Raw genomic sequence first — 25,720 nt, forward strand, 5'->3', positions numbered from 1 at the left:
AGCTGGAGTATAGACTGAACGTCAAAGCTCTCTACGTTTTGAGGCGTGACCCGCTGGCCCAAAGCAAGACCTGAACGAGAGAAAGGGTCATGGGGCAAGCTGTACTACGGTCACCACAGTCTAAATTTCTAGAAAGATGCAAATCATGTCCTTGTGCTATATTAAACCTTTAAGCGTAACGTTTAAGCGAAGTTTTTCATTGCCTAGTTAGTTACTGGAGGTGGGATCAGATACTAATTGATCGATGGGTTGAATTGGTGGTGTGGTAGCTGGATGACAGGGTGGGCTGGATATCCAGCATGGGTGAGGTTAAGATATCTATTGCTTTACACACACACAGATATATATTTATATATATATATATATATATATATATATATATATATACTAACTATAAACTATCTATACTGATTAGACCTGAATGATTCACACACACGCTATATATATATATATATATATATATATATATATATATATATATATATATATATATATATATATATATATATATATTAGGAGGATCATTCAGGCTCAAAGTCATGCTCAGAAAAGACTCAACACAACTTCTCAGAAACGGCTGTTGCCAAATTATGGTATCTAAAAAATCCCGAACAGGTAACACCTACCTGCAGACAAGATGGTTGGTTCTGTGTTTATAATACTACGTCTTTCTCCGCCAACATAACATTATTAAAAACAAATTGAGAAATATATTGAGTTTGAAATCAGTGAGTTCAGTTCTTGCTATTAGGAATGGCCTTAAAAGGTTGGAGAAAAACTGCCATACATATGTCATTCCTAAAAGCGTCTTAGAAAAAGTAGGCACGATAGCTACATATGGCGTATCATGACATCACTGCAATTTCAGCTTTAGTTGAGGATGACGATGATCAATTTTTTTTTCTTTACAAAAATAGATTATATATAAGGATACGAAAGGATCTCTCTCTATATATATATGTGCCCATTTGCGAAGTCAAAAAGGTAAGTAAATCAAATTATTTTATTATTAAAATGAAAGTTCCATGCATTTTCATGACATTTGAAAAAGCTAGCGGTCTCTGGGCTGAAAATTCCGGTTTTGAAGGCTTGTCTGGAAGGTTTTAGTTCGTCACATTTGGCAACCTTGCCGCTGCCCCCAGACTAAGCCCAGAGCGTCCTATCACGACTGGTGTTGTGTGGAAGATACCGAGGACGCCACGAAGCCTTCAATTATTCTCAAGGTATGGCACTATATTTTCACGGTTCGACTGGTTTATATCGACAATAGGAAAAAGGAAGAGATGAAGAAGAAAATTGTTTGAATTTATTAACCACTAGATATATAACATTCCTAAATTATTTGTTTAAAAATAAGCAGAACAAAAGACAAGCAAATTTATAACGATACGTAAATAACCTTAGATCACAGAGTCGGCTTTCAGGAAAATGCTGGCAATGTTGCGTATGTACGTACGGGGTTCCTTTTATTCTCTTTATTATTAGTCAGTCTGTTCTTCGGTAACTTTGGTTGTATTTGTTGAAGTTATTTGTTATATGGGCTTACCTTCATTTATTGCTTGTGGTTGAGTTTTTATTTTCTTAGGAACATTGTAGATTAATTTCCTTTCATTATCCAGTTACTCAGGAGTTTTAAAAGCTTGAGTACGACGTAGGACTGTGGGCAAGTTAAACACCACTTAGTTTATCTTACTTATTATTAGGAGTACAAGGTTAACAGTTTAACAAACTACACAACACTTCACAAGGAACAGACGTTCACCGACACAGCCTCCCCCGTATACGGGCTTTGTTCTTAACTGAACTTCTCTGAGACCTCAAGTGAAGTCTTAACCTAACCTCTACAATTAAGCTCCTCCTTAACTTCTACTAAGACACATCCTACTACTTTTCCTACTTCCGGTGCCACCCCTGTGTGAATTTAATTGGTTGTCCTAATCTACGTTAACCACCCACTGAAGGTGTCAAAGTTCAGATTTTCCACTGGGGTCAACAGTAATGTGTTTTGGCAAGTTGTTTGGTCTCCTTTTCCAAATTGCTTTGCCTGCATTCTGTTCCTACCACACTTCTACCTCCTTCTGGCTTTCATCTACCGTAACTCTACCCTCACTCTACATATATTTACCAGTGGATTTTCCTATCTAATTGTCCTTAAATATTCTTAGACAGACTTCTGTTGTATTCCTAACAGCAACCTTGTTGTAGTGGGACCGAAAGTACGAATACTTTAAATAATCTACAAGGTGATCCAGCAGTTATGCGCATAATAGTTACGGTAACGTTGTTATGATCAGTGAGCGACGATGGGGTTGGGAATTGGAGGGGGGGGGGGGGGGGTTGTGGGATCGAACGGATGTTTATTCTTTCAGAGAATCACCGGCCGGCCTTTATCTTTTCTAAGATCGCTGTTGTGTGGTTTGTACATATTTCATACGTTGCCAATTTTCATGTTATGGTAATCATATTAGCTTCAAGGAGTCTATTGAAATAGTTTTCATTTCTTGAAATGTGGTTCTTTGTTTGCATCAGATATTTTGAATGTATCTTATTTAGTATATTCTTCGTTAAAACCTCAGCTTCATTAATGACAATGAAGATAAGGCATATTTTTTCCCCGGCGATGCCAGATATGAGTTTAGGGGACCTATGATTTTTAAGAGGATTTAAAAGGTCATTGTCAATATCATTAAAGGATACTCGCTCTCGATCACCCACTGTGAAAAGTATGGACAGCCCAGCCCAAGTGACACGTAAACGTCTTCACCCACCCAACACCTGAGACCAAGGAAAGAGTCTATAATTTCCTGAAATACTTCGTTTTATAAAAACATCATGAAGTTCCTGTGACTGATGTTTCGAAGGCTATCCAGAGAACATCTGAAGCAACAAAAGTGTCAAAAATGACTATTTGTAGACTTAACAAGGAAGCACGCGAAACGGGAAATACAGTGGAATCTCAAGTGTTTCAAAAAAGAGAAGAGAATGTGAGTCCTGTGTCTGACTTGGATGATTTAGATAAAAATGTTTTGCAAATAAGGAATAAGTGGTTGTCTATTCTAAGGTTATAATAGATCGATTGACATGAATTTGTCTCAAGTCCAAACACCGGAGCCAACAGGCCATTCAGCGCAACTAAATTATAGAAAGAGAAAGAATAGCTAAATAGAATCGGGAATTAAAAAAAAAAGTTAACAGGGAAGAAGCAAACCCTTTCCCTATACTCCCAAGGTCTAAAGCGAATCTTCCTAAGAAGGATTATATCTGCGGGAAGCATTTAATGGGACTTACATACCCGTAGATAAGACAACTCTGCCTTTACTACCTGGCCCCACCCCTAGCGATCTTAGAAAAGTAAACGGACTACGTATAGACTTCGTGACCCCAGTTTGAGCTTGTTTGGGATAGAATAGAACTACTATCGTTTCCAGAGGCCGTGTAATAGTGTTTTTCCCAAATATCTAACAAACCGGCTTATGAATTTCCATGAAACTACAGCAATGAATGTTTCAAACATTGGCCTAATTTTTGGTGGTACAATGAATTGACAGATGTGCTTAATAAAGCCGTTTACTCTTAGAAAAAAGAGGAACTTCTTCCCCTCCTTCAGAGCGTTTCGAAGAAGTGGTACTTAATGACGTAACTGTGACGCAGAGGTTCCCCCAACCCTCCTTCGGTGTTTACACCTATGGCTATCCTAGTACTCGCCTTCCTTCTTGCCTCCTTTCCTTCATTCCCATTGTTATTAGGCTACCGAGTAAATCCCTGTTAGGAAAGACTGTGTACTGCACATATAAAATGAGCCGGAAGAGCAATAAAATGTTTTATGGTGGTAGATAATGATTAGATGGTTAACACAAATTATCGAACATAATAGAAGAGGTTTAAAACAGGGGTGTGGAATCGCACTGAGAGATATTCTACTTGGATTCCTACAAAAATAAAATAAAATAAAATAAAATAAAAACATTAGTAGAAATAGAAAACAATTTTTTCCTTGAGAGAGTTTTATATTTGGAATGATGTTATTGGGGCAAGACTGGAGCAGGATTCAGAAATAATTTCACCGACTTCGACTCCTACCTCAGAGCCCTTTTAGTACATCCAAGGTAATCATCGGCAGCAGTTGTAGTACTACATAGCTCTGAACTATTTCATATAGATTCGACTTTAGTCATGGCAAATATGTTGCTTTGTCCTCGCCATTGCAAAACTACAATTGCGCTGAAACTCTTCACCATTTACAACAGAGAGAAAGAAAGAAACTGACTGAAAATTAGTATAAATCGGTAAGAAAAGTATGACTTTAATAAGTACATGATATATTCGGAATATACTGCTAGCCATATATATATATATGATTATATAATATTAATATAATATATATAATTATATAATATCTTATATATATATATATATTATATAGGGTATATATATATATATATATTGAGTTTCAAAATTTATCAAATGGCTGATGTCAATGCCCTTATATGAAACATCTTTTAGAAGTCTACCTTCTAAGGAATTCAAGCTACTCTCTCTGGTGAAATTGATATGATAAATTATATCAAACAATTCTCTCTTTCATTTTCTTCCTGGCAATTGATGTATCGAGTAACCTGTGTTGTATGGGAGAATGAGTCCTACGGCTTAACCTAAAGAAAACTATATTTCTATTGCTTTACCAACACTCGCTTGAAGTGCGAAGTGTAGGGTTAACATGGCTTCTTTCGTCTCCTGTCATAAGTCTCATTCTTGATCTTCAATGTAAGTGAGTGGGTAAGATATAAAAGGTTGGTCTTGTGTTTAGGTAAAGTCTAAAGTCACGAATCACATTACCAGGTATGCTGAACTTATACTGACAAAGAATTTCGTATTGCTTGGGGTACGTCATATGACAATTATCTATGGAGTTAAACAGGCGTTTAACAATTCGGGGGATGGGAGGTACAGGGGAAGAAACGTTATACCAACGTCACTGAGGGACGTCATCACTTTTGCGAATGTGTGGGTGGCTAAGACTGGCTTTAGCCTCATTTTCTTAAGTAAAAAAGTTAATGAAACGTAATTGGCAATGCACAGTATTTCCCAAAATTAAGCCATTGTATGAAGCGCTCCCTGCTTTGATATCATGGAAATCTATCAGTTATTTTAGGAGTTATTTAAAAAAAACACTATTACACGGCCTCTGGAAACGTTAGTAGGTGCTAATCCAGTGTGAGGACGGGCGTTGATGGTTGAAAGGGAAGGCGACTGTAATAGGAATGACTACTTGTACGGAATTAAGGGGTTGAACGTAATAGGAATTGCTAATTGTACGGAATTAAGGGAGTGAAAGTAATAGGAATTGCTACTTGTACGGAATGAAGGGGGAGAACATAATAGGAATTGCTACTTGTATGGAATGAAGGGGGAGAACATAATAGGAATTGCTACTTGTACGGAATGAAGGGGGTGAACGTAATAGGAATTGCTACTTGTACAGAATTAAGGGGTTGAAAGTAATAGGAATTGTTACTTGTATGGAATTAATGGAATGAAAATAATAGGAATTGCTACTTGTACAGAATTAAGGGGTTGAAAGTAATAGGAATTGCTACTTGTACGGAATTAAGTGGTTGAAAGTTATAGGAATTGCTACTTGTACGGAATGAAGGGAGTGAAAGTAATAGGAATTGCTACTTTTACGGATTTAAGGGAGTGAATGTAATACGAATTGCTACTTGTACAGAATTAAGGGATTGGAAGTAATCAGAATTGCTACTTGTATGGAATTAAGGGAGTAAAAGTAATAGGAATTGCTACTTGTACAGAATTAAGGGGTTGAAAGTAATAGGAATTGTTACTTGTATGGAATTAAGGGGGAGAACATAATAGGAATTGCTACTTGTACGGAATTAAGGGAGCGAAAGTAATAGGAATTGCTACTTTTACAGATTTAAGGGAATGAATGTAATACGAATTGCTACTTGTACAGAATTAAGGGGTTGGAAGTAATAGGAATTGCTACTTGTACGGAATGAAGGGAGCGAAAGTAATAGGAATTGCTACTTTTACGGATTTAAGGGAATGAATGTAATAGGAATTGCTACTTGTACGGAATTAAGGGGTTGGAAGTAATAGGAATTGCTACTTGTACGGAATGAAGGGAGCGAGAATAATAGGGTTTGATACTTGTACGGAATGATGGGGGTGAACATAATAGGAATTGCTACTTGTACGGAATTAAGGGAGCGAAAGTAATAGGAATTGCTACTTTTACGGATTTAAGGGAATGAATGTAATACGAATTGCTACTTGTACGAATTAAGGGAATGGAATTGTATACGGAATGCTACTGTACAGAATAAGGAATTGGGAGATTGGGGCTACTTGTCGGAATAAGGGGCGAGTAATAGGAATTGCTACTACGGAAATTTAGGATTTGGGAATGTAATAGGAATTGCTACTTGTACGGAATTAAGGGGTTGGAAGTAATAGGAATTGCTACTTGTACGGAATGAAGGGAGCGAGAATAATAGGGTTTGCTACTTGTACGGAATGATGGGGGTGAACATAATAGGAATTGCTACTTGTACGGATTTAAGGGAGTGAGAATAATAGCAATTGCTACTTGTACGGAATTAAGGGAGTGGAAGTAATCGGAATTACTACTTGTACAGAATTAAGGGAGTGGAAGTAATAGGAATTGCTACTTGTACGGAATGAAGGGAGTGAGAATAATAGCAATTGCTACTTGTACGGAATGAAGGGAGTGAGAATAATAGCAATTGCTACTTGTACGGAATGAAGGGGGTGAACATAATAGGAATTGCTACTTGTACAGAATCAAGGGAGTGAAAGTAATAGGAATTGCTACTTTTAGAGAATTAAAGGAGTGAACAATAATAGGAATTGCTACTTGAACGGAATTAAAGGAGTGAGCATAATAGGAATTGCTACTTGTGCGGAATGAAGAGGTGAACGTAATAGGTGAACGTAATAGGGAGTGAAAGTGAAGAGTTGAGGAGTGAAGTACTATATGATCTGGTCAGACCCAACTGTAACTTCTGCGACGACTGAAGGTCTCTTGAGGATCACATTTGCATAGATAGGCTGAAGATCTGGATATAAAATAGTGCAGAGGCTTCGTGGATCTGTTCGTCGGTAATTCAGAGCTGTTTTCGATAGATCTATTGGCACGGCATTTGTATATATATATATATATATATATATATATATATATATATATATATATATATATATATATATATATGGATATATGTGTGTGTGTTTGTAAATAAATTCTTCTGTTAAAACAGGATACGTCTCACGTAAAAAGGCCAATAAAAACACACTGGTTTAAAGCTAAGGACTATATTTAGGTGAACTAACTTCCACCCTTAGATAGTAGTGGATTCGCTACTTGATGAGGGTGGAAAGTTAGTCCACCTAAATATAGTCGCTAGCTTTAAACCAGAGTGTTTTAATGGACCTTTTATACTTTATGATATATATATATATATAATATATATATATATATATATATATATATATATATATATAACATATTGACTATTGGACTATAAACCCATTTTACGCATGCAAAAGTCATACCATTGAGGCTGGTCTTCAGGCGAGGAGGATTCCCACAATAAGTAATGAAGTGCCAAGGACATTAACGAGAATTCCGGATAATCTTTCATTTCTCTCTTGAATGTCCTTCGAAAACTTGTGTATACCGGGGTTAAGGGTATTTCAACCAGGATTTAGATCTGTATTATTTTCATTCAGAAGTTGTATTAATGTAGATTCTAAAAGACTGCGTTTACTCCAAGCGAATCGCATCGATGTAATTCATAAAGAATTAATAAGCTTCATGATTCGCCTTGATTCGCCAAACTGATTTCAACGTAATCATTTACACCAAGCTAATCGGCATGATTTGAATCGGCTCGAATCGCTTGTGTTGATTTTTCATGAACTGAATCGATTCCATTCGCTTGGTGTAAACGCTTTCTTAGATTTACATGATTTATTGCTATTATAATTATGAAATAATTCGGGACTGATTGTTTCTATGCGATTTGCCACTTAGGTATACAAAAAGAGCTTTTTTTTTTTTTTTTGACTAGTTCTAATTGACATCATGATGGTTTTTAACAGAAAATTTGAATTACTGAGAATTTTATGAAATATAGATTAGGTACACACAATATAATTTTGTAACAAGGGTATAATTAACATCGTACTTTATTTTTTTTTTATTCTTCTGTGTTTATGATAAGATGAGTACTATGTAAATAATGTAGAGAATTGTGTTATATTTTCATAATAAAATATTTATAAAAAAGTTCTAACTGAATATTCATATTGATTTTTTATGATATCTGCTTTATTACGCGTCTGCCTACAAAAACGGTAAACAAACACTAAACAATGTACTGCTAATTATATGTTAAAATAGTCGATGGAAAACAATTGTTTTTCAGTTAAACAATCCATACCAAGTAAATAGTATGGCTATGGTAATACATTATACAATAAATACTACGTATTATTTTCTCAACATTACATTCTGTGAGCATAAATATACACCATTGAAAGCTTGACCTTGAAGATTATATGCATATCTTAAACCAAAACATCGAATCCATTATCGCTTTAAAATAGTCTTTACACATTTTTTTTCTTTTGTTAAAACCGCTGTTTTCATATTTACAAACGAGGTCGTTGGTCATTTTCTTTTGATACAGAACTTTATAAAATATGGAAAATTTATTAGGTTGAAACAGGCTTTTCTAGGCCTAGTGAGTGATAAAAGTGCTTGAACATTTTCGATATAATGAAATGGTGTCTTAAACACTTGGCTTTTTCAGCTTTAACATACAGGGTGTCCATTACCCAGTACCATTACAAGAATTTATTGCTCAGATACCATATAGCATAGAGTAATGCAGTGTTTTTTAGAATGTTCTATATTTCCTAAAGTTTACATTCAGAGCACTTCATTCTACAAAAACCTGCATGACTCTATGTTATATGGTTTCTGATCAATAAATACTTGTAATGGTACTGGGACTTTATGGACACCCTGCACGTTTCACTTGTTGGGATAGCGATAACGAAGTCTCCAGTCTCCACGTGTTGTCACTGTGGTGTATTGACATTTCTTTACTATAAGCGTCTATGGCATATTCATAGCCTACGTTTTTTTTATTATTATTATTATCATTACACCGTGGTGTCTCATCGTGTTCAGTTAGATTTCGCTTGCTCTTGGATCTAGCCATATCTGGTGATGAGGCAGAGGTTACTGTTCGTGCTAAGGATAATAGAGGTTTTGTTGTGCGAGATGAAGGAATAGGATCAGGACCAAGGGTACGTGACGTCGTCCGGAAAGGGACTCAAAAGTAATGTCGAAGGAGTTTAGAAGTTGTGAGGTAAACGTATGTTTAAGCCCATTTGAAACGATTATGGTGTCTTGTATGAAGAAGTGAGGGGAGTGGTTAAAATCTGGCGTTAAGACACTCTTATTCTGTGATGTCCATTGATTTATTTGTAGTTTAGTTTTATTTGAAATATATTGGCTGTGGTTTTTCTCATTTGATCTATATTTTGGGCGTCATTATTAAATGTTGTCTCTGTAAGTGGCTAGGTAAGGACCCGGCATCTTAGGTTAGGTTAGGTGTGATTGGATCAGGTCAGAACCCCACCATTTTGTCTTACATTGCTATGGGTTAGGATGGGTTAGGTTAGGTTTGGGTATAAGCGGGTAGATGAAGTTTCATGGCCAGGTTAGTACCTAGTGCCCAAGGTTAAATTAGGTTAGATGTGGTTTAGGTTAGGTCATAGCACTGTTTTAATTTACAATGCCTTAGGCTGGCACCATAGGTTAGGTTAGGTTCAGTGCATCCCTGAATTTCACTTATTTTTAGTTTTTCCACCCACCCAAAAGGCTACCTTTTCTAATGTGGCCCCCATAACTGCAGAATATTGGCACATGGTCCAGTTTCTCTAAAACTACTTATGTGCTAACAGCATGAGCGCCAAAAGCGTTGAAAGCACAATTTAAAACAGGAAAACCATGTTTTAAACTCTAGAATATGATTAAAGTTTAAAGTGAAAATTTACAGTTTCTATAGTATAATATATTAGGCAGATAGCTTGGTTTCTGCCAGTGGTTTTAATGTTACAATATATACCACTGAATGCACATCCCAGCCACCTGTAACACCATTCGTAGGAACCTCCTAGCCCTCTGTGGCAACTTATGTAGGCAGATATCTTCTGGCAATATTCACTTCCTATAATGGTAGGTTGTGATATCTTGCACAATTAAAATTGACACTTTTGTCAGGTTACTTAAAACCAAGCTTAAAGAGTGATTACTCAGATTTTCTTGAAAGCTTTTTCAGATTTTTATCTTTTTTTATTTTCCCTCTCAAGATATTTCACACCAGAGAAGCACTGGAAAAGGAAGAATGAAGAGTTTAGGGGTAATTATTTGCCTTTGGGTATCTGTCATAGCTCAAGGTAAGTTCAGCCAAGTTCTGTCTCTAAAATCATAAGCACGGGGCGGTTCATCTCTTTAAGTTCTTAATGTTAGAGTTCAGTGTAGAATCAACCCTTTAAGTTTAATGATTACTTTAAGAGTGATCCCGTTTCCCCATTTAAGATTTAACTTTAAAATAGGTTTTGTGCAGTTCACCAATAAATTCTTAACTGAGTAAGTTTGATAGTTTCACTCATAAAATGCTAGCTTTAAAATAGGTTCAGCGTGGTTTCACCAAGTTTAATGTAGTTTCAATCCTATAATCTTGAAAGTATGTTTGATGTTTCACCACTCAAATTGTAACTTTAAAGTAAGTTCAGTATAGTTTTACTCCCATATCTTAACTTTAAAAGTATGTTGAAGATAGTTTCACCCATAAAATCCCGACCCCGTAGGGGTGTACTGTAAGCATTACTTAATGTTCTTGGCAGCATGCCTTCGGCCCCTAGCTGCAACCACTTTCGTTCCTTTTACTGTACCTCCATTCATATACTCTTTCTTCATCTTACTTTCCACCCTCTCCTAACACTCGATTCATAGTGCAACTGCGAGGTTTTCCTCCTGTTACACCTTTCAAACCTTTTACTGTCAATTTCCATTTCAGCGCTGAATGACCTCATAGGTCCCAGTGCTTGGTCTTTGGCCTAATTTCTATATTCAACTCAACTAACTCATAAAATCCTAAATTTGAAAGTAGTTCAGTTAAGTTTCACCAATAAACTCCGAACTCTAAAGTAGGTTCAATCCAGGGTCACCCCAAAAATCTTGACTTTGAAATTTTGTACACCTTGCATTATGGCTCCTAATATCAAAAGAAATTAGTTTTCCAGATTCATTTGAAAGGAGTGGAACCTGATCAGTACGAGGTGGCAAGATTTGCTGAAATATAGTATTACAATAGAAGGATCAAGAGTCTAGTTTTACATGGATGTCGTTAGCCAGACTAAATGAGGAAATTTACCCCTTTTAATCATCTGATACATTGTCAATTTGTTTTGTAATCATAGAGCATGAGTGTAATCACGTGCTAGTATTTTAGCAGTTGCATCCAGAAATTGGAGTTAGTTTTAAGTTAAACTGTATGTCACTTCTTGGTTGGTCAACTAATGTTATCCTTTACTATTTCAACAACTGGTTCATCGATTACTCTGGATTTCTTAATGGACAGGTCCCGAGTTGTGCACCCTACCCTCAGGAGAGCAAGGTTAGTGATATTTAATTTTGATTTTTTCTTTTACTCGGAGAGTAAGCCTACAAACAGTTACTTTGTTGTTGTTGTTGTTGTTCTTGCTGTTGTTGTTTTTGTGGGAGTTGGGGAGGGGTTAGGGAAGCCTTATGGAAGAGCCTATAAAGGTCTGAAAAAGGTGTATCGCGTTGAGTTAAAGATACAGGAATTGTAGGATAGGATATTTATCATTTATTTATTAGAATGAAAATTTAAAAAATAAATAATGTGCATGTTAAGCAGTACAGAACAATAAGTGCTAATGAATATAACATACTTATTTTAATTTTCTTTGCTGAAACAACGTGCTATTTGACTAGATTTTAGCATGTGCCTTCAAGTAAGCTGGAGGTCGGATCACGCCTTGTTTTCTTTGTAAGAGAATTTAGTTTTGCATGGGGGATAAGACGAATTTCTTAGGATAGTTTTGGTTTTAGAATTCTGATGATCATTTAATGTTGAAACTGCTTTTCCTTTATTTCTCGTATCGGATTAAGCGCTTATTATCATCTTAGAAAAAAGCTAATAAAGTATTTTCGTCGAATTTAAGAGGAATCATAAAATAGAATGTAAATGAAAGTTGGTATGCATATATCATACTTTTGGTAATTTTATCGCTTCACTGTATTTTATACAGAAGTTAAGAAACTATTAATTTTAAAAATGAATGATTAGTTTAAATAACTAACTTTTGGAAGCTTTACCTCTTGGAAGCACTGGTATCGAGGTTGCGGTATTATACCATTTCGGTAGTCATATGAATATTGTTACGAAGTGCCAAGTATCTGGTTACCATGCATCAAATATTACCTCACCAAAAGCCAGACACCTGAACCCTCATAACACGTTTAAACGACTGAATACTCTAAAGGCAACAGTGATCCCTTAACACTTACCAGTATTGCAGAAAATCAGACTAAGTTCATCAAAACAGGTGTGAGGTAATCTTGTAAGTAATTAAATTAATCAAAGGGCATCACTCCATCAACAACTTTAAAAGTCTAAGTATTTCCCTGATTTCAGAAGTCTAAGTACTTCCCTGGTTCTAAGTCACTTCAAGTAAATTGAAGGAAAGCAAATCAATTACCACTCTATGTTTCTACCTATCATCAATATAACCAAATGAAAATATACTGGGATAAAAATAAAATACTTATAAAAATTTTAAATACAAAAATTTATTATTAAATTCAAAATTTATAAGTGAAATTCACAATATCAGGGAAAATTACTGTTACTTGAAAACAAAGTAAAGTTTAATTAATTCTTGAATCAAATTAAGTAAAATTAAATCAAAATTAGTTTATCACAAAATTCAAGAAAATTAATTCAATCAAAATTCAAAAGTGTTAGGCAATAATTGAAAATTTGAAATGAATTCACAAGTGCTAAACAATAATAAAACTTGAAAAGAATTCTAAGTAAATGCAAATTAATTCACAAATGTTAAATTTAATTAAATGTGCAATGATTAAGCAATGAAAATAACTAAGTCAATTAAATTGTGAATGAAAATGAAAATATAAAATAAAAAGACACACTTCAATAAGAAAATGAAATAGTGCACAAACAATGGAACAAACGCAAAACACAAAAAAATCAGTAATGTGTAAGTGTAAATCTTTTTCACTCAAAACACTGTAACCAACAGTTTTTACCAAACCTTCACAACCATCTGTTATTAGTTAACCACAGTTCCTATCAATTATTAGTTAACCACACTCCCTATCCATTATTAGTTAAACACAATTCCTATCCGTTATTAGTTGCAACTAATAAAAATATAACACACTTTACCTGTTTGGTATACCAACTTCTTTTTCTCTTGCTGCAGCTTGTATATCACACTTTCACAAAAACCAGGCGCCGTTACGAAACCATGTCTGTTCAGATTCCACAAAAGAAAGTAAATAACACTAAATAAACTCTAAGAAATATCAAATATGAAATTCTCACAAGTTACGAGTGACCAATTTACGTTACGTTAATATAATCTCAATGATGTCGAGGGAGAGAGAGAGAGAGAGAGAGAGAGAGAGAGAGAGGAGATCTAACTGCCTCGAGGTTCTATGATCTAATGAAATCTCTTCCTTTACGGAAGCTTCACATGGCAGATGACACAAACGTTCTTGGCACGAATGCTTCCAGAAAGTTTGAAAATCTGATGCAATCTTCATAAAGAAATGTGTAACATGCACGTGGTTTTGATCAAAGATATACGCGTACGAGTCCAGTCTGTTAAAAAAAAGACGTACTTTACTCGATCGAAACGGAGGCTGAGCGACAATTAAGATTTACATGTTTTGATAACAACGCAAGACTCAATTCTCTCGCTATCACATGCGTTGACAGATTTAGGAAAGCAAACGGATCTCGCAGACCCTCTAATCTTACAGTGTTGACATAAAAGTTAAACATTCGTAGTTTCGAACAGACAAAGAATCTCTCTCTTTTTACGTTAATATATATTCTTTTCAATTATGTAATGCGAAATCTGAACACACATTTAAAACATCCTATTCTAAGCTATCTAGGAATCTGAAAAATTTTTGTAAAATTCTACATGACATTTCAAAGAGGGGAAATATGCATTTTGAAAGTAGCAATATATAATAATATCAAAAGATAGAACTAAGCCATCAAGAATGCGGCAAGGTTTTAGCAGTAAGTGAAAATTTAGATACATACCATGTGATGCTAATCATGTCGTATCTTGGTGATCTGAGCAAATAATTCACACGTTCAACAATTCATGGATTCGATATCTGCCAAGTTTACTTTATACTTGCTGACCCTTCAAGGATATAGAATAAATGTATATTGGATGATTTCACTTTTACAAACAGGCAGGATGTACAGTTACTCAAGACCATTCATTATTCTAGTTAGATTGATAGGTTCATTTGTATATGAAGATGTAATATCTTCCTTAACTATAGTAAATAGTTTTGTTCATAGATAAAATGTCCAACAGAAGTCACAAAAAATATTCCAAAGGGACTGACGGAGTGCAAAGTACTTTTGCGTATTTTATGCATCTTCGAGCCACAAGGCCATTTTGCGCCCAGAGGATGTGTAAAATACTCGAAAATGATTGGCTCTCTTTCATTTCTTTTTAAACATTTCTTGTGGCTTCACCTGGTGTTTTAAACATATGAATATTTGCGATTTTTGAGCATTCATAGATTTTTTTATCATCTGATACGTATATAATTGCAAAATTCAAAATACAGTGCTATATGACGTACCCATTAACACGATGTATGCACCGGGACCTTCCCTGAAAAAAGCGGGACGCCAAATCTTAAAAACTAACCATAGAATCTTCTTGAAAATAATCTCATTATGTTTCCCTCACCCAAATTCATAATTACTATTACACGACCTAACCTAGGGACATGGCCCTAAAATAGGGGGGGAGGGGGACTGGTGCAATGCTAGTATACATATCAGGAATTTACGAGTGATAGCATTAGGCCACTTAATCAAAGGAAACCACAGAAAATCACGTAGTTACTCCTATTGTCACTTTCTTAAACACGAGTAGATTAGTTTTGTAATAGCTTTGACCATTTTCTTAAACCGTTTATCTTTAATGTTGCAGGATCGTGTGTACTATGGAATGCTTGCTCTCCTTACAAGGAACACATCAACGCGGGCATGGATAAACCAGAGAGCGGAGAATTCCTAAGACGACGAATCTGCCGGTAGGGGGGACTACGGGCTGCTCTATGAGCAAGATCCCGTGCTGGCATAAGGCCAGCTTAATCTCCAACAACAATAGTAGGGAGCTCCCACAGGTCGTCATTGGAGTAAAAGTCGTTATAAGGGCCAGATGACAGCCATTGGCTGTTCTCTCCAACTGAATATCAATTGAGCAGTTTTTTTTCTCTCTCTCTCTTCTTATATCCTTTTATGCACATACACACACACATACACACATATATATATATATATATATATATATATATATATATATATATATATATATATATATACTTGAAAGACAGGTGACAGGGAGACAACCAGTCGCTAGGAATGATACATTTACTGCCTACGTGTTTCCTAACCAAAAGTTGCATCATTAGGGCTGAAATAAATCGAACAAGCGAGATAAAATACATATCACATAACTAACACACACAAACACACACAAATACTTGTGCAAATCAAAGCAAAGCTTATAAAGGGCTGCAGTCTCATTCTCTACATAGTCGCCTTGTGAACTTCACGTGTTCCACAACTTTCTCATGATCATAAAATGTCTTCCTTTTTCAAACCGCTGCAGGCTAGACTAATACGAACTGAAGTTCTCGAGATCTATAAAGAATATTTATACTTAGAAACAATGTAATGTTTTATCCGCTGAATCCTGTAGTTACGTCTTTCCACAGTATGGTATTACATCCTGTGAAAAGTTAAGTAAAGCTTAGTTTTACTAGACCACTGAGCTGATTAACAGCTCTCCTAGGGCTGGCCCGAAGGATTAGATATTTTCACGTGGCTAGGAACCAATTGGTCACCTAGCAAGTGGACCTACAGCTTACTGTGGGATCCAAACCACATTATATCGAGAAATAGACTTCTATCACCAGAAATAAATTCCACTGATTCCGCGTTGGTCGATCCGAAAATCCTGTAAAAGAACGCGTGAGAAATAGCTCGTGACACCTGGTACATGGAAAGACTTAAATGTCATGTTAAGCTTCATCGTCGCTTAGTTGTAATAAGGAACCTGCTATACCAGTGCTCTTCAACCTTTTTGAGGTCATGGCCTACTTTAGATATCTCCAAATACCCATGGCCCACTACTTCAGATTTAGAATAGGAAATGATAAGTTCAAAATACAGCATATACAGTTCCTGGAACTGGAATTTTATTACATGTTATTACCATAAATTCAAAATATAGATTTTCATAAATTCAATATACAAATAGGCTCAGAATCTTTTCATGACCATTTTTATGATCTAAAATTTAACTAGTGAATTTAAATGAAATTTAATTTTCATTAGTTCAAAATACGAATATGCTTAGAGAATTTTCATGACATAATTTTTTATTTGTATGTTTTATGTATAAATTTTATTTAACTTAAATTCTACATTATTATTATTACTATTTCTTTGTTCGTGGCCCACCTGATAATCAGCCCATGGCTCACAGGTTGAAGACCATTGTGCTATACAGAGAGCATATTTCTTACTTTCTCCGTTACAGGTATGATCCACCAGATGCATGGCTATGCTGTCCCTCTGTCGAAAATACCCACCCTCAGGCGGCGACCTCTAAGTTCCCATCACCCGTGACACCTCCAGGAGAGGACGAGTGTGGGTTGCCTCCACGCAGGAACACCATCAATGAGGTTAGATTTATAGAAATCCCTTAGTTTACATCTGTATAGGAGATGACCATTCTCTCTCACGTAATCCGCAATAGTGCTAATAGTCCCCTTGGGTATAACTTATTCTCAAGGAGTAGTAAACTAGATATTAAATTAAGTTTTGTGGGTTAATGAAATAAATGTCACGATACATGTGACAAAAATTCATAATTAATATCAGTGAGATATCAGGGTGAGGTGGGTTGATGCCGATCCGAGTGCAGTAAATTGAATTCGACGGACACGCACAGCAGAATCAGTATCAACTTCAGGTGCGAGGTAATCTTGTAAGTAATTAAATTAATCAAAGGGCATCACTCCATCAACAACTTTAAAAGTCTATGTATTTCCCTGATTTCAGAAGTCTAAGTACTTCCCTGGTTCTAACTCACTTCAAGTAAATTGAAGGAAAACAGATCAATTACCACGCTACTATGTTTCTACCTAACATAAATATAATCAATATACTGGTTTAAATGAAAACACTTATAAAAATTTAAAATACAAAAATTTATTATCAAACTCAAAATTATAAGTGAAATTTACAATATCAGGGAAAATTACTGTTACTTGAAAACGAAGCAAAGTTTAATTAATTCTTGAATCAATTAAGTAAAATTAAATCAAAATTAATTTATCACAAAATTCAAGAAAATTAATTCAATAGAAATTCAAAAGTGTTAGGTAATAATTGAAATTTGGAAATTAATTCACAAGTGCTAAACAACAATAAAACTTGAAAAGAATTCTAAGTAAATGCAAATTAATTCACAAATGTTAAATTCAATTAAATATGCAACGATTAAGTAATGAAAATAACTAAGTTAATTAAATTGTGAATGCAAATGAAAACAGAAAAATGTGGAAAATACCAAAATTGCTAAAAGTACTAATCAAGCAGAATATAAAATAAAAAGACTCACTTCAATAAGAAGAAGAATAAATGCACAAAATATAAAAATCACTTCAAATGAAACAAACACAAAACACACAAATTTGCAACTTGTACAAATGTAAATTATTTTTCTATCCACTGTAAATATTAGTTTAAATTTTTACCAAATCACTGTAACTATTAGTTATTAGTTTTTACCAAACCATCGTAACCATTAGTTATTAGTTGCAACTAATAAAAATATAACACACTTTACCTTCTTGGTATACCAATTCCTTTCTTTCTGCTGCAGCTTGTTAAAAAAAATTCACCACAATTCACAATATTTCTCAAAAAAAGGCGCCGTTACACACTGTACAATGTTTGTTCAGATTCCACAAAAAGCACTAAATAATACTAAATAACTAAGAAATATCAAATCTGAAATCCAGAAATTACGAGTGACCAATTTACATTACGTTAATATCATTTATGGCGAGAGAGAGAGAGAGAGAGAGAGAGAGAGAGAGAGAGAGAGAGAGAGAGAGAGAGATATGAATGCCAGGAATCCCAAGTCTATAATGATATCTTTTGCTCTCGGAGACTGGACAGTGGAGATGGCACAAAACGTTTTGGGCAATGACAAAGATGATGCAATCTTCTAGAAACTTCGAAAAAGACGCAACTACAGAAAAAATCTTGACATCTACACGTGGTTTCGGCAAAGATGTACGCGTATGAAACCAGTCTGCTCAACAAAGAAACAACTCGATCGAGACAGACTCGAGCAAGCAAGATGATTGACATGTTTTTTAAAAGCAACACGGAGATTCTCTAGTTCCTCTTATCTCAAGGCGATGAAAAGTTACTGAAACAACTCTAGCTTGGAACGGACAAAGCTAATCTCTCTCTCTCTCTTTACATTCTACGTCATATATTCTTTTACATTATGTTACGTGAAATCTGAACACACATTTTTAAGATATCCTATCATTCTAACTAGCTAAGGAATCAGAAAAATGTTGCAAAACTCTATACATAACATTTCATACAGTCTAAGAGGGGATATATGCGTTTTGAATGTATAATAATATATATATATATATATATATATATATATATATATATATATATATAGATATATATATCTGTTATATATATATATATCTCGATATTATATAATATATATATGATATATATATATCGTTACATATATATAATCAAACACCACAGGATAATGATAAACAGAAATCCTAGCACTTTCCCCTTTACTAGGACACTGTCATTCGTTCTTTGACAACGTCTTAGTAAAGACGAAAGTGCTTGGATTTCTGCCTATTATCTTCCTGAGGCATTCGCTCATTTAATGAAGTTACGTGCATCTACTGTGATTTTTTAATAATTTTTTTATTTTTTCCTTTATCCCAGCCAGGCGCTTGGCCTTGGCTAGCATTAATAGGCAGCACCCAAGTGACGGGAAGCTTCCTTCCAGCGTGTGCCGGGGCGCTCATCACTCGCAGACATGTGCTCACAGCGGCCAGTTGCTTTCCTTCTGACCTTGATATGTTAGTAAGCACTAGATTTCCTTATAATCTCAAAGGACGCCCACCTGAAACTTAGGATAGTTCTTTGTTACTGTCCTGCCACGAGGGTATTCAGTAAATGAAACATTGACTTAAGAAATGATGTACTTTTGAAGTACTACAGTAATTGAAACCGTACAAACCCACCCATATAACTGGGGTCTGTTACTTTTTTCTTTAGCTCCCAAGTCAAGGATAAACCTTCTGTGCAGAAAACTTTAATATTGTCAGCCGTTTCATATACGTACATACAGAGGCTCATCAGCATCGCATCGAACCACCAACTCACACACACACACACACACACACACACACAAACTCTCACTCACCAACACAGACCAACCAAACTATTTACTCATTGGCTCTCCCGTTTGCCTTTCACAAAATCTTTTCAGTGTTGTATAGAATGTAGGCTATGTATCAATATGACTAACCATCTCGTAAAAGATGTTCTGTCTTGAAAGATCATGATTTGGAAGTTGAATAATATTTGAGGCTGTGGACGAGTTGTATGTCTCGGTTCTTGTTGTCAAGTTGCAAAGGCTAATAAGTACATTTCTCAGACTAGAATAGTTTCTCTTTTACAATCTACGTGTTTTTTTTTTAATGTCAAGAAGCTTCCTCTCTTCCTCCTTTCCTTACAGAACAATGTCCTTTCAATCAGACCAATTTCTGTTTGATCGTACATAACCATTACTTGCAGAACGTAGCTCCCTTAAAGCTGATCAGAATGCCACTCTCTTAAAGCTATTTCTCATGTGCCACACCCAAACTCAAGATCTCTTCTTCTGACAGCGCCTACCTACTAAAGAAAATAACAGGAAATAACCTTCAACGTGTCTTGTATGTGAGGTTGGGAGAGTATCGTATACAAGATGACAGAACTGGCGAACGGCCTCAAGATTACCGGATATTGCTCCTTAACACTGATCGATACAATGCTGTCACCCGCGAAAACGATATCATTATCTTACCTCTTGATCGGGATGTTGTTTTTACAGGTAATTATTATAGCTGACCTGACTGTTTTTCACTGCATATTCTGAGCTTACGCCTGCATCTCTTACGCGTGCAATCTATAGATGTTTATATGTGCCAGAATATTCATTGTTTATCTAGTCCGTATGAGTATCAAGGTAAATTTTTATAGAAGGTCCCTAAAGATATGTAGTGCTTCATTTCTGGTTGCACTAAAAAAAGCAGATTCCACTGTACAGATGCTTTTACTTATGTTATTCGTAGTCATTTGTTCAAATATCTCATTAATGATTATCATTTTTATCCTAACGTGAGGATTCAATGGCATAATCTCTTTTGTGGTTATGCTCGAAGGAGACATTGCAATCCTTTCTTCTTTCCAGAAATGATCTATCCAGTGTGCCTCCCTTTCTCCTTCGGTGGTCAAGACTTTACAGGACAAAGGATGACTATCGTCGGATGGGGCAGAGTTGATCCTGGTCAGTAATTTGGGATATTCACCGGCATTTAGGTTAAGCAATGCGTAGGGCGTTTACTGTGCATTCCAGAAGCCATGAATGTTTTCGTAAACAACTTTTAAACCGACTTTAGGATTTCCATAATTTTCGTTGGATGAGTGGGTTACGCGCTCGCCTACCGATTTGGTAGTCCGAGTTCGCTTCCGCTCTCTGCCAACGCGGAAGCAGAGGAATTTATTTCTGGTGTTTAGAAATTCATTTCTCGATATAACGTGGTTCGGATCCCACAATCAGTTGTAAGTCCCGTTGCTGAGTAACCAATTGGTTCCTAGCCATGTGAAAATATCTAATCCTTCGGGCCAGCAATAGGAGAGTTGTTAATCTGCTTAGTGGTCTGGTTAGACTAAGATATACTTACGGATATCCATGGCGCTAAAGCAATGAGTGTTTCAAACTTCGTCCTAATTTTCGGAAATACTGTGCATTGCCATATGCTATGTGTTTCATTGACTTTTTTTACTTAAGAAAATAAGGTTAAAGCTTCGCTTAGCCAACCAACCATCTGCAAAAATGGTGACATGTACAACTGATTTCGGTCTAGCGTATCCTCTATACCTTTTCAAATATTTGTTTGACTTATCCTGGGCCATACGAAATCTTTTATAGCAAATTAATATATTGTATGATGATATATAAATTGTTTTCAATAATTAGGTAAGAGGATGGCTCTACTACAAAGACGGTCTGAGGAAAGGCAAGAAGTCGTCTTTTTCTAAGAGTAAACGGCTTAACTAAGCACGTCTGTCAATTCAGTATAATACCATAAATTAGGTGATTTAGAGCCATGCAAATCCATACGTCCGTTTAAAGTTGTTTATGAAAGAGACAATTTCATGGGCTCTGGAATGCATAGTAGTGTAACTGCAGTATTAGTTTTTCCTGCGCAACCTGATCCTAGTGAGTTACTTTTGGCGGTAGTATAAACGTCCTTATGAAAATAATGCATGAACGCCCTTAGAGTAAGGGCTGTTTCTCATTTTGTAGTTACTCTTTATAGAATTATTCCAATGTTACCATCAAGTTTGTCATAGTCTGTAATCTTGATTAGCTCTTGCAATGGACGTTGACCCCACAGGGGGGTAAATCCATTATCGGAAGTAAATCTGGAATTCATTTGTCATCTGCTTCTCTTTCAAGGATCAAGAGAAACTTCCACAGTGCCCATCGCTGCCAGCGTACCCGTGGTCAGTCAGCTTACTTGTGCTCAAAGTTACAAGCGCTTAGATATCAACATTGATGACAGACAAATCTGTGCTGGTGACGGCGACACGGATGCCTGTAGTGTAAGTGATGCTCCCAAATTTGCATTTACTCAAGATGCTGATATGCTGTACATTTTAGGTCAGGGGTTCTTAACCTGGGGGGCGCTCCCCACTCCCCCACCCAAGGTGACCGTCAGCAATTTCCAGGGGAGGCGCGAGCCCTAGGGAAAAATGAAAAAAAAAATCTCTAATTATATTCGTTATTCCCTTAACAAGAGTGAGGAACTAATATTCAGAAGTTTATGAAAAAATGCAAAAAGTATCGCCTTATAGCGTTACTTTCCCAGAGTCTACTAGTACTCTATACTCTGTTTTTTTCCATCTGTCCACCCGCCTGTGGTGTTTGCATATGGTAACACTGCGTCCCGGGCTTTACATAGTTACGCTATGTGTAAGTTTTAGGTAAATAAAAGGATATCTGGTTCATTTGTAACTGAAAAGTGTTTTATTAATTTACTGTATGCAAATTGCACAGTTAATATTCGATATATGATATTATAATTGTTGAATGTAAGCTGAATGTAACTATCTAAAGCCCGGGACGCAGTGTTACCATACGCAAACACCACAGGCGGGTGGACAGATGGAAAAAAACCGAGTATAGTTAGGCTTCTTTGGCTGCCTATGTTTTGTAATTATTGACCCCCTTTCATATCCCTTGAAACCTCTTCTCTTTCTCATTTTTTAAAAATTTCCTTCTAAATCTGGGAAGGAATTTTACTCATAGATGCAAGGGGGGCGTGAAACAAAGGACCAACTCTTGGAGGGGGCGTGGTAATAAAAAGGTTAAGAACCACTGGTTGAGGTCAAACGTGACGTACAGTCCCTCATATAAGTTCATGGATGTCCAGGTGTTTGAGAGAGAGTTCCATTTCACCCCTTTCTGGATGACAGGTGTCTAGGAGTGCCAAACTGGCCAAAAGTTCAATTAGCTAACTCCGCTGTAGAAAGTTACGGCGTGTGCCCGCCTTACGTCACTATACAGACCCATTGTCCAGAAAGGGGTTGGATGGAATTCAACTTTATGCCCGGAGACATCCATGAACTTTTATGAGTGACTATACCTGATTCTAGTCGCTTCCTTGGAGTTAGTCGTGTATCAGGATTCTTCAAATATTCCGTCATCCATTAGGAGAACATGTAATTCATAACATCACAGATTTTAAAAGCACCTCACCTTATAAATACATATTCTGATGTATATTATGTAAACGTTGCCCTGCCATGTTTAATCCATTCAGTTATAAGCTATTAAGAGGTTGAGGGGGGAAGGGGTTTTGAAAACTACCAGAGGTCATGATTTCAAAACTGAAAATTTACCATTTCTATATAATTTTTTAACTCTCAACTCAAGTATATTAGAGACAGTTTCTGTCATAGTTTCAGAATGAATTATTGTCAATCACACTCCCTGTTTCAGAAATTTAACATTGAAATTTAATATTGTATTTGTCAGTATTCATGACAGTAAGTCAGAGTATATATTTTTTTCTTAGTTTGCCACTAAATAAGGATTATCTTAATTTTTTTGTTAATAACCCTGAGTCGTGTCAGTAGATTCATATAGTCTTAATCGTGCTTAATTAAAGAATCACAGTAGATGCACGTGACTTCACTATATAAGCGAATACCACAGGAAGATGACAGACAGAAGATCAGTGCCAAGCGCTTTCCCGACGATGCGTGAATAAACACGGGAAAGCGCTTGGCACTGACTGCTCTTCTGCTTGCCATTTATCTTGATTACAGCCCTGCTAGTTTTAAGCTCTGAATACTTTCTCTGTAACATTTATTTAATAACTTTTTCATCTTCTCGCACTATTTACCAATCACTTACCCAATCAGGTGTGTTCTGTATTAAGAACAGATCCCACGTGCAGCGCCTCAGTGGCGTGGTCGGTTTGGTCTTGGCCTATCACCTCGGTGGCCGCGAGTAAGATTCTCGGCCATTCCACTAAGGCGTCAGAGATGTGTGTATTTCTGGTGGTAGAATTTCACTCTCGACGTGGTTCGGAAGTCACTCAAAGCCGTTATTCCCGTTGCTGAATAACTACTGGTTAAATGCAACGTAAAATCCCCATACATATAAACAAACAAACAGATCCCATTTGCAACCTACAGAGTCGTGACAGCCAAATCGTGACCACTTTGTGTCTTTTTGCAGGGTGATGGAGGAGCTCCTCTGAATTACTACAGCCCTGAGAAGGACAGATACTACGTGATGGGCCTGGTATCCTTCGGCGTGGGATGCGCTCATCCGGAATATCCTGGAGTGTATACTCGTGTGTCAAGCTTCCAAGAATGGATCAAAAAGAGCTTGAACTGGGATTGAACGGGAATGACGAGGATTTCACTTTGGAGGAAATCTGTAACGTCTTTTGATTTGTGTTTTCAAGATGGAGGACAGAGATTTGTTATATTTGAAAGCTGACAAATTGATACTGGAAATCAAATAAGTCCTCATCTAAATCATCTGAAATTTGATATGCCAATCTTTTAAGTTTGTTAGGAAGCTAGTGATTTCTATATGTGTATCATGATAAACTACAAAGTAAGTAGGCATTTCGAATGGAAGGATAAATTGTTAAATTCCCCTATATATCTTTCACTTTTGGCAAAAGTATCTATTATAAATAAGCAAATTTTTAAATAGTAGTATTTGAATGTCTCCTCAACATTGTAGTAACTGCACAACTATACACCTTTTTTTATTTATCCTTTAATTAAGAGACGTTTCCTGACCGAAAGGGGAAGTTTTTGTGCGTAATGAGAGAGCGTTCTTAGTCATATTTTTGTTCTTATGTTCCAGAGAGCCTTTTCTCTTATTGCTCAGCAGATTACCTAAAAGTGCTAAAATAAACATTCCTGAAGGTAAAGTAGTATTATGAGTGTTTTTGTGACCATAAAATAAATATATTCATTTACTGTAACCTTATTCCAGAATCCTTGTTTAACATAAGTTACCAAAGCAATTGGCATTCGGTATGGTTTTATGAGTTGCTGTTGACAGAACTTCCAAAACTGCTGCAACTTTTATAGGAAATCTGGGGAACCAAGTACTTTATAGTACCTTGCAAGCGCCTCAGTGGCATGGTCGGTATGGTGTTGGCGTGAGTTCGACTCTCGGGCATTCCATTGAGGAGTGAGAGATGTGTATTTCTGGTGATAGAAGTAAACTCTCGACGTGGTTCGGAGGTCACGTGAAGATCCCATTGGTCCCGTTGTTGGATAACCACTGGTCCCACGCAAAAAAAAAAAAAAAAATACCTTACAGGCTGCACACCCTTTGCATGAAAGGGGGTTTATGTAAAGGCACTCAACTTTCATTACAAAGTCATCTTTAGGGTACTACAGAGTTTGAAGAC

The 25,720-nt window shown here is 36.1% G+C and overlaps 1 protein-coding gene across 4 annotated transcripts; it reads left to right on the forward strand.

Moving 5' to 3' along the window:
- Positions 1–1,107: 1,107 nt before the first annotated feature.
- On the forward strand, positions 1,108–25,280 carry LOC135214031 (venom protease-like). Of its 4 annotated transcripts, none has more exons than XM_064248146.1 (10): positions 1,108–1,223; positions 10,426–10,512; positions 11,700–11,735; positions 15,361–15,463; positions 16,978–17,122; positions 19,443–19,579; positions 20,393–20,598; positions 20,959–21,054; positions 22,231–22,376; positions 24,520–25,280. In XM_064248146.1, the coding sequence occupies exons 2-10, from the start codon at positions 10,461–10,463 to the stop codon at positions 24,685–24,687; spliced, it is 1,089 nt and encodes a 362-aa protein (XP_064104216.1). In that variant the 5' UTR covers positions 1,108–1,223; positions 10,426–10,460; the 3' UTR covers positions 24,688–25,280. The 4 variants fall into 4 exon arrangements, with proteins under 4 accessions (XP_064104216.1, XP_064104219.1, XP_064104217.1 ...); XM_064248147.1 differs by lacking the exon at positions 1,108–1,223 and adding an exon at positions 9,085–9,419; XM_064248148.1 differs by lacking the exon at positions 1,108–1,223 and adding an exon at positions 9,085–9,357.
- The last annotated feature ends 440 nt before the right edge of the window (positions 25,281–25,720 follow it).

This window comes from Macrobrachium nipponense, chromosome 43 (genome assembly GCF_015104395.2).
Source record: "Macrobrachium nipponense isolate FS-2020 chromosome 43, ASM1510439v2, whole genome shotgun sequence".
Taxonomy (NCBI): Eukaryota; Metazoa; Arthropoda; class Malacostraca; order Decapoda; family Palaemonidae; genus Macrobrachium; species Macrobrachium nipponense.

What these genes read in the sequence shown, in the direction of transcription:
- LOC135214031 (XM_064248146.1), top strand. Translation starts at nt 10,461, where the DNA reads ATGAAGAGTTTAGGGGTAATTATTTGCCTTTGGGTATCTGTCATAGCT. An exon ending in CCTACCCTCAGGAGAGCAAG is followed by an intron (nt 11,736 to 15,360) that starts GTTAGTGATATT and finishes TTAATGTTGCAG; the next exon opens with GATCGTGTGTACTATGGAAT. An exon ending in GCAGGAACACCATCAATGAG is followed by an intron (nt 17,123 to 19,442) that starts GTTAGATTTATA and finishes CCTTTATCCCAG; the next exon opens with CCAGGCGCTTGGCCTTGGCT.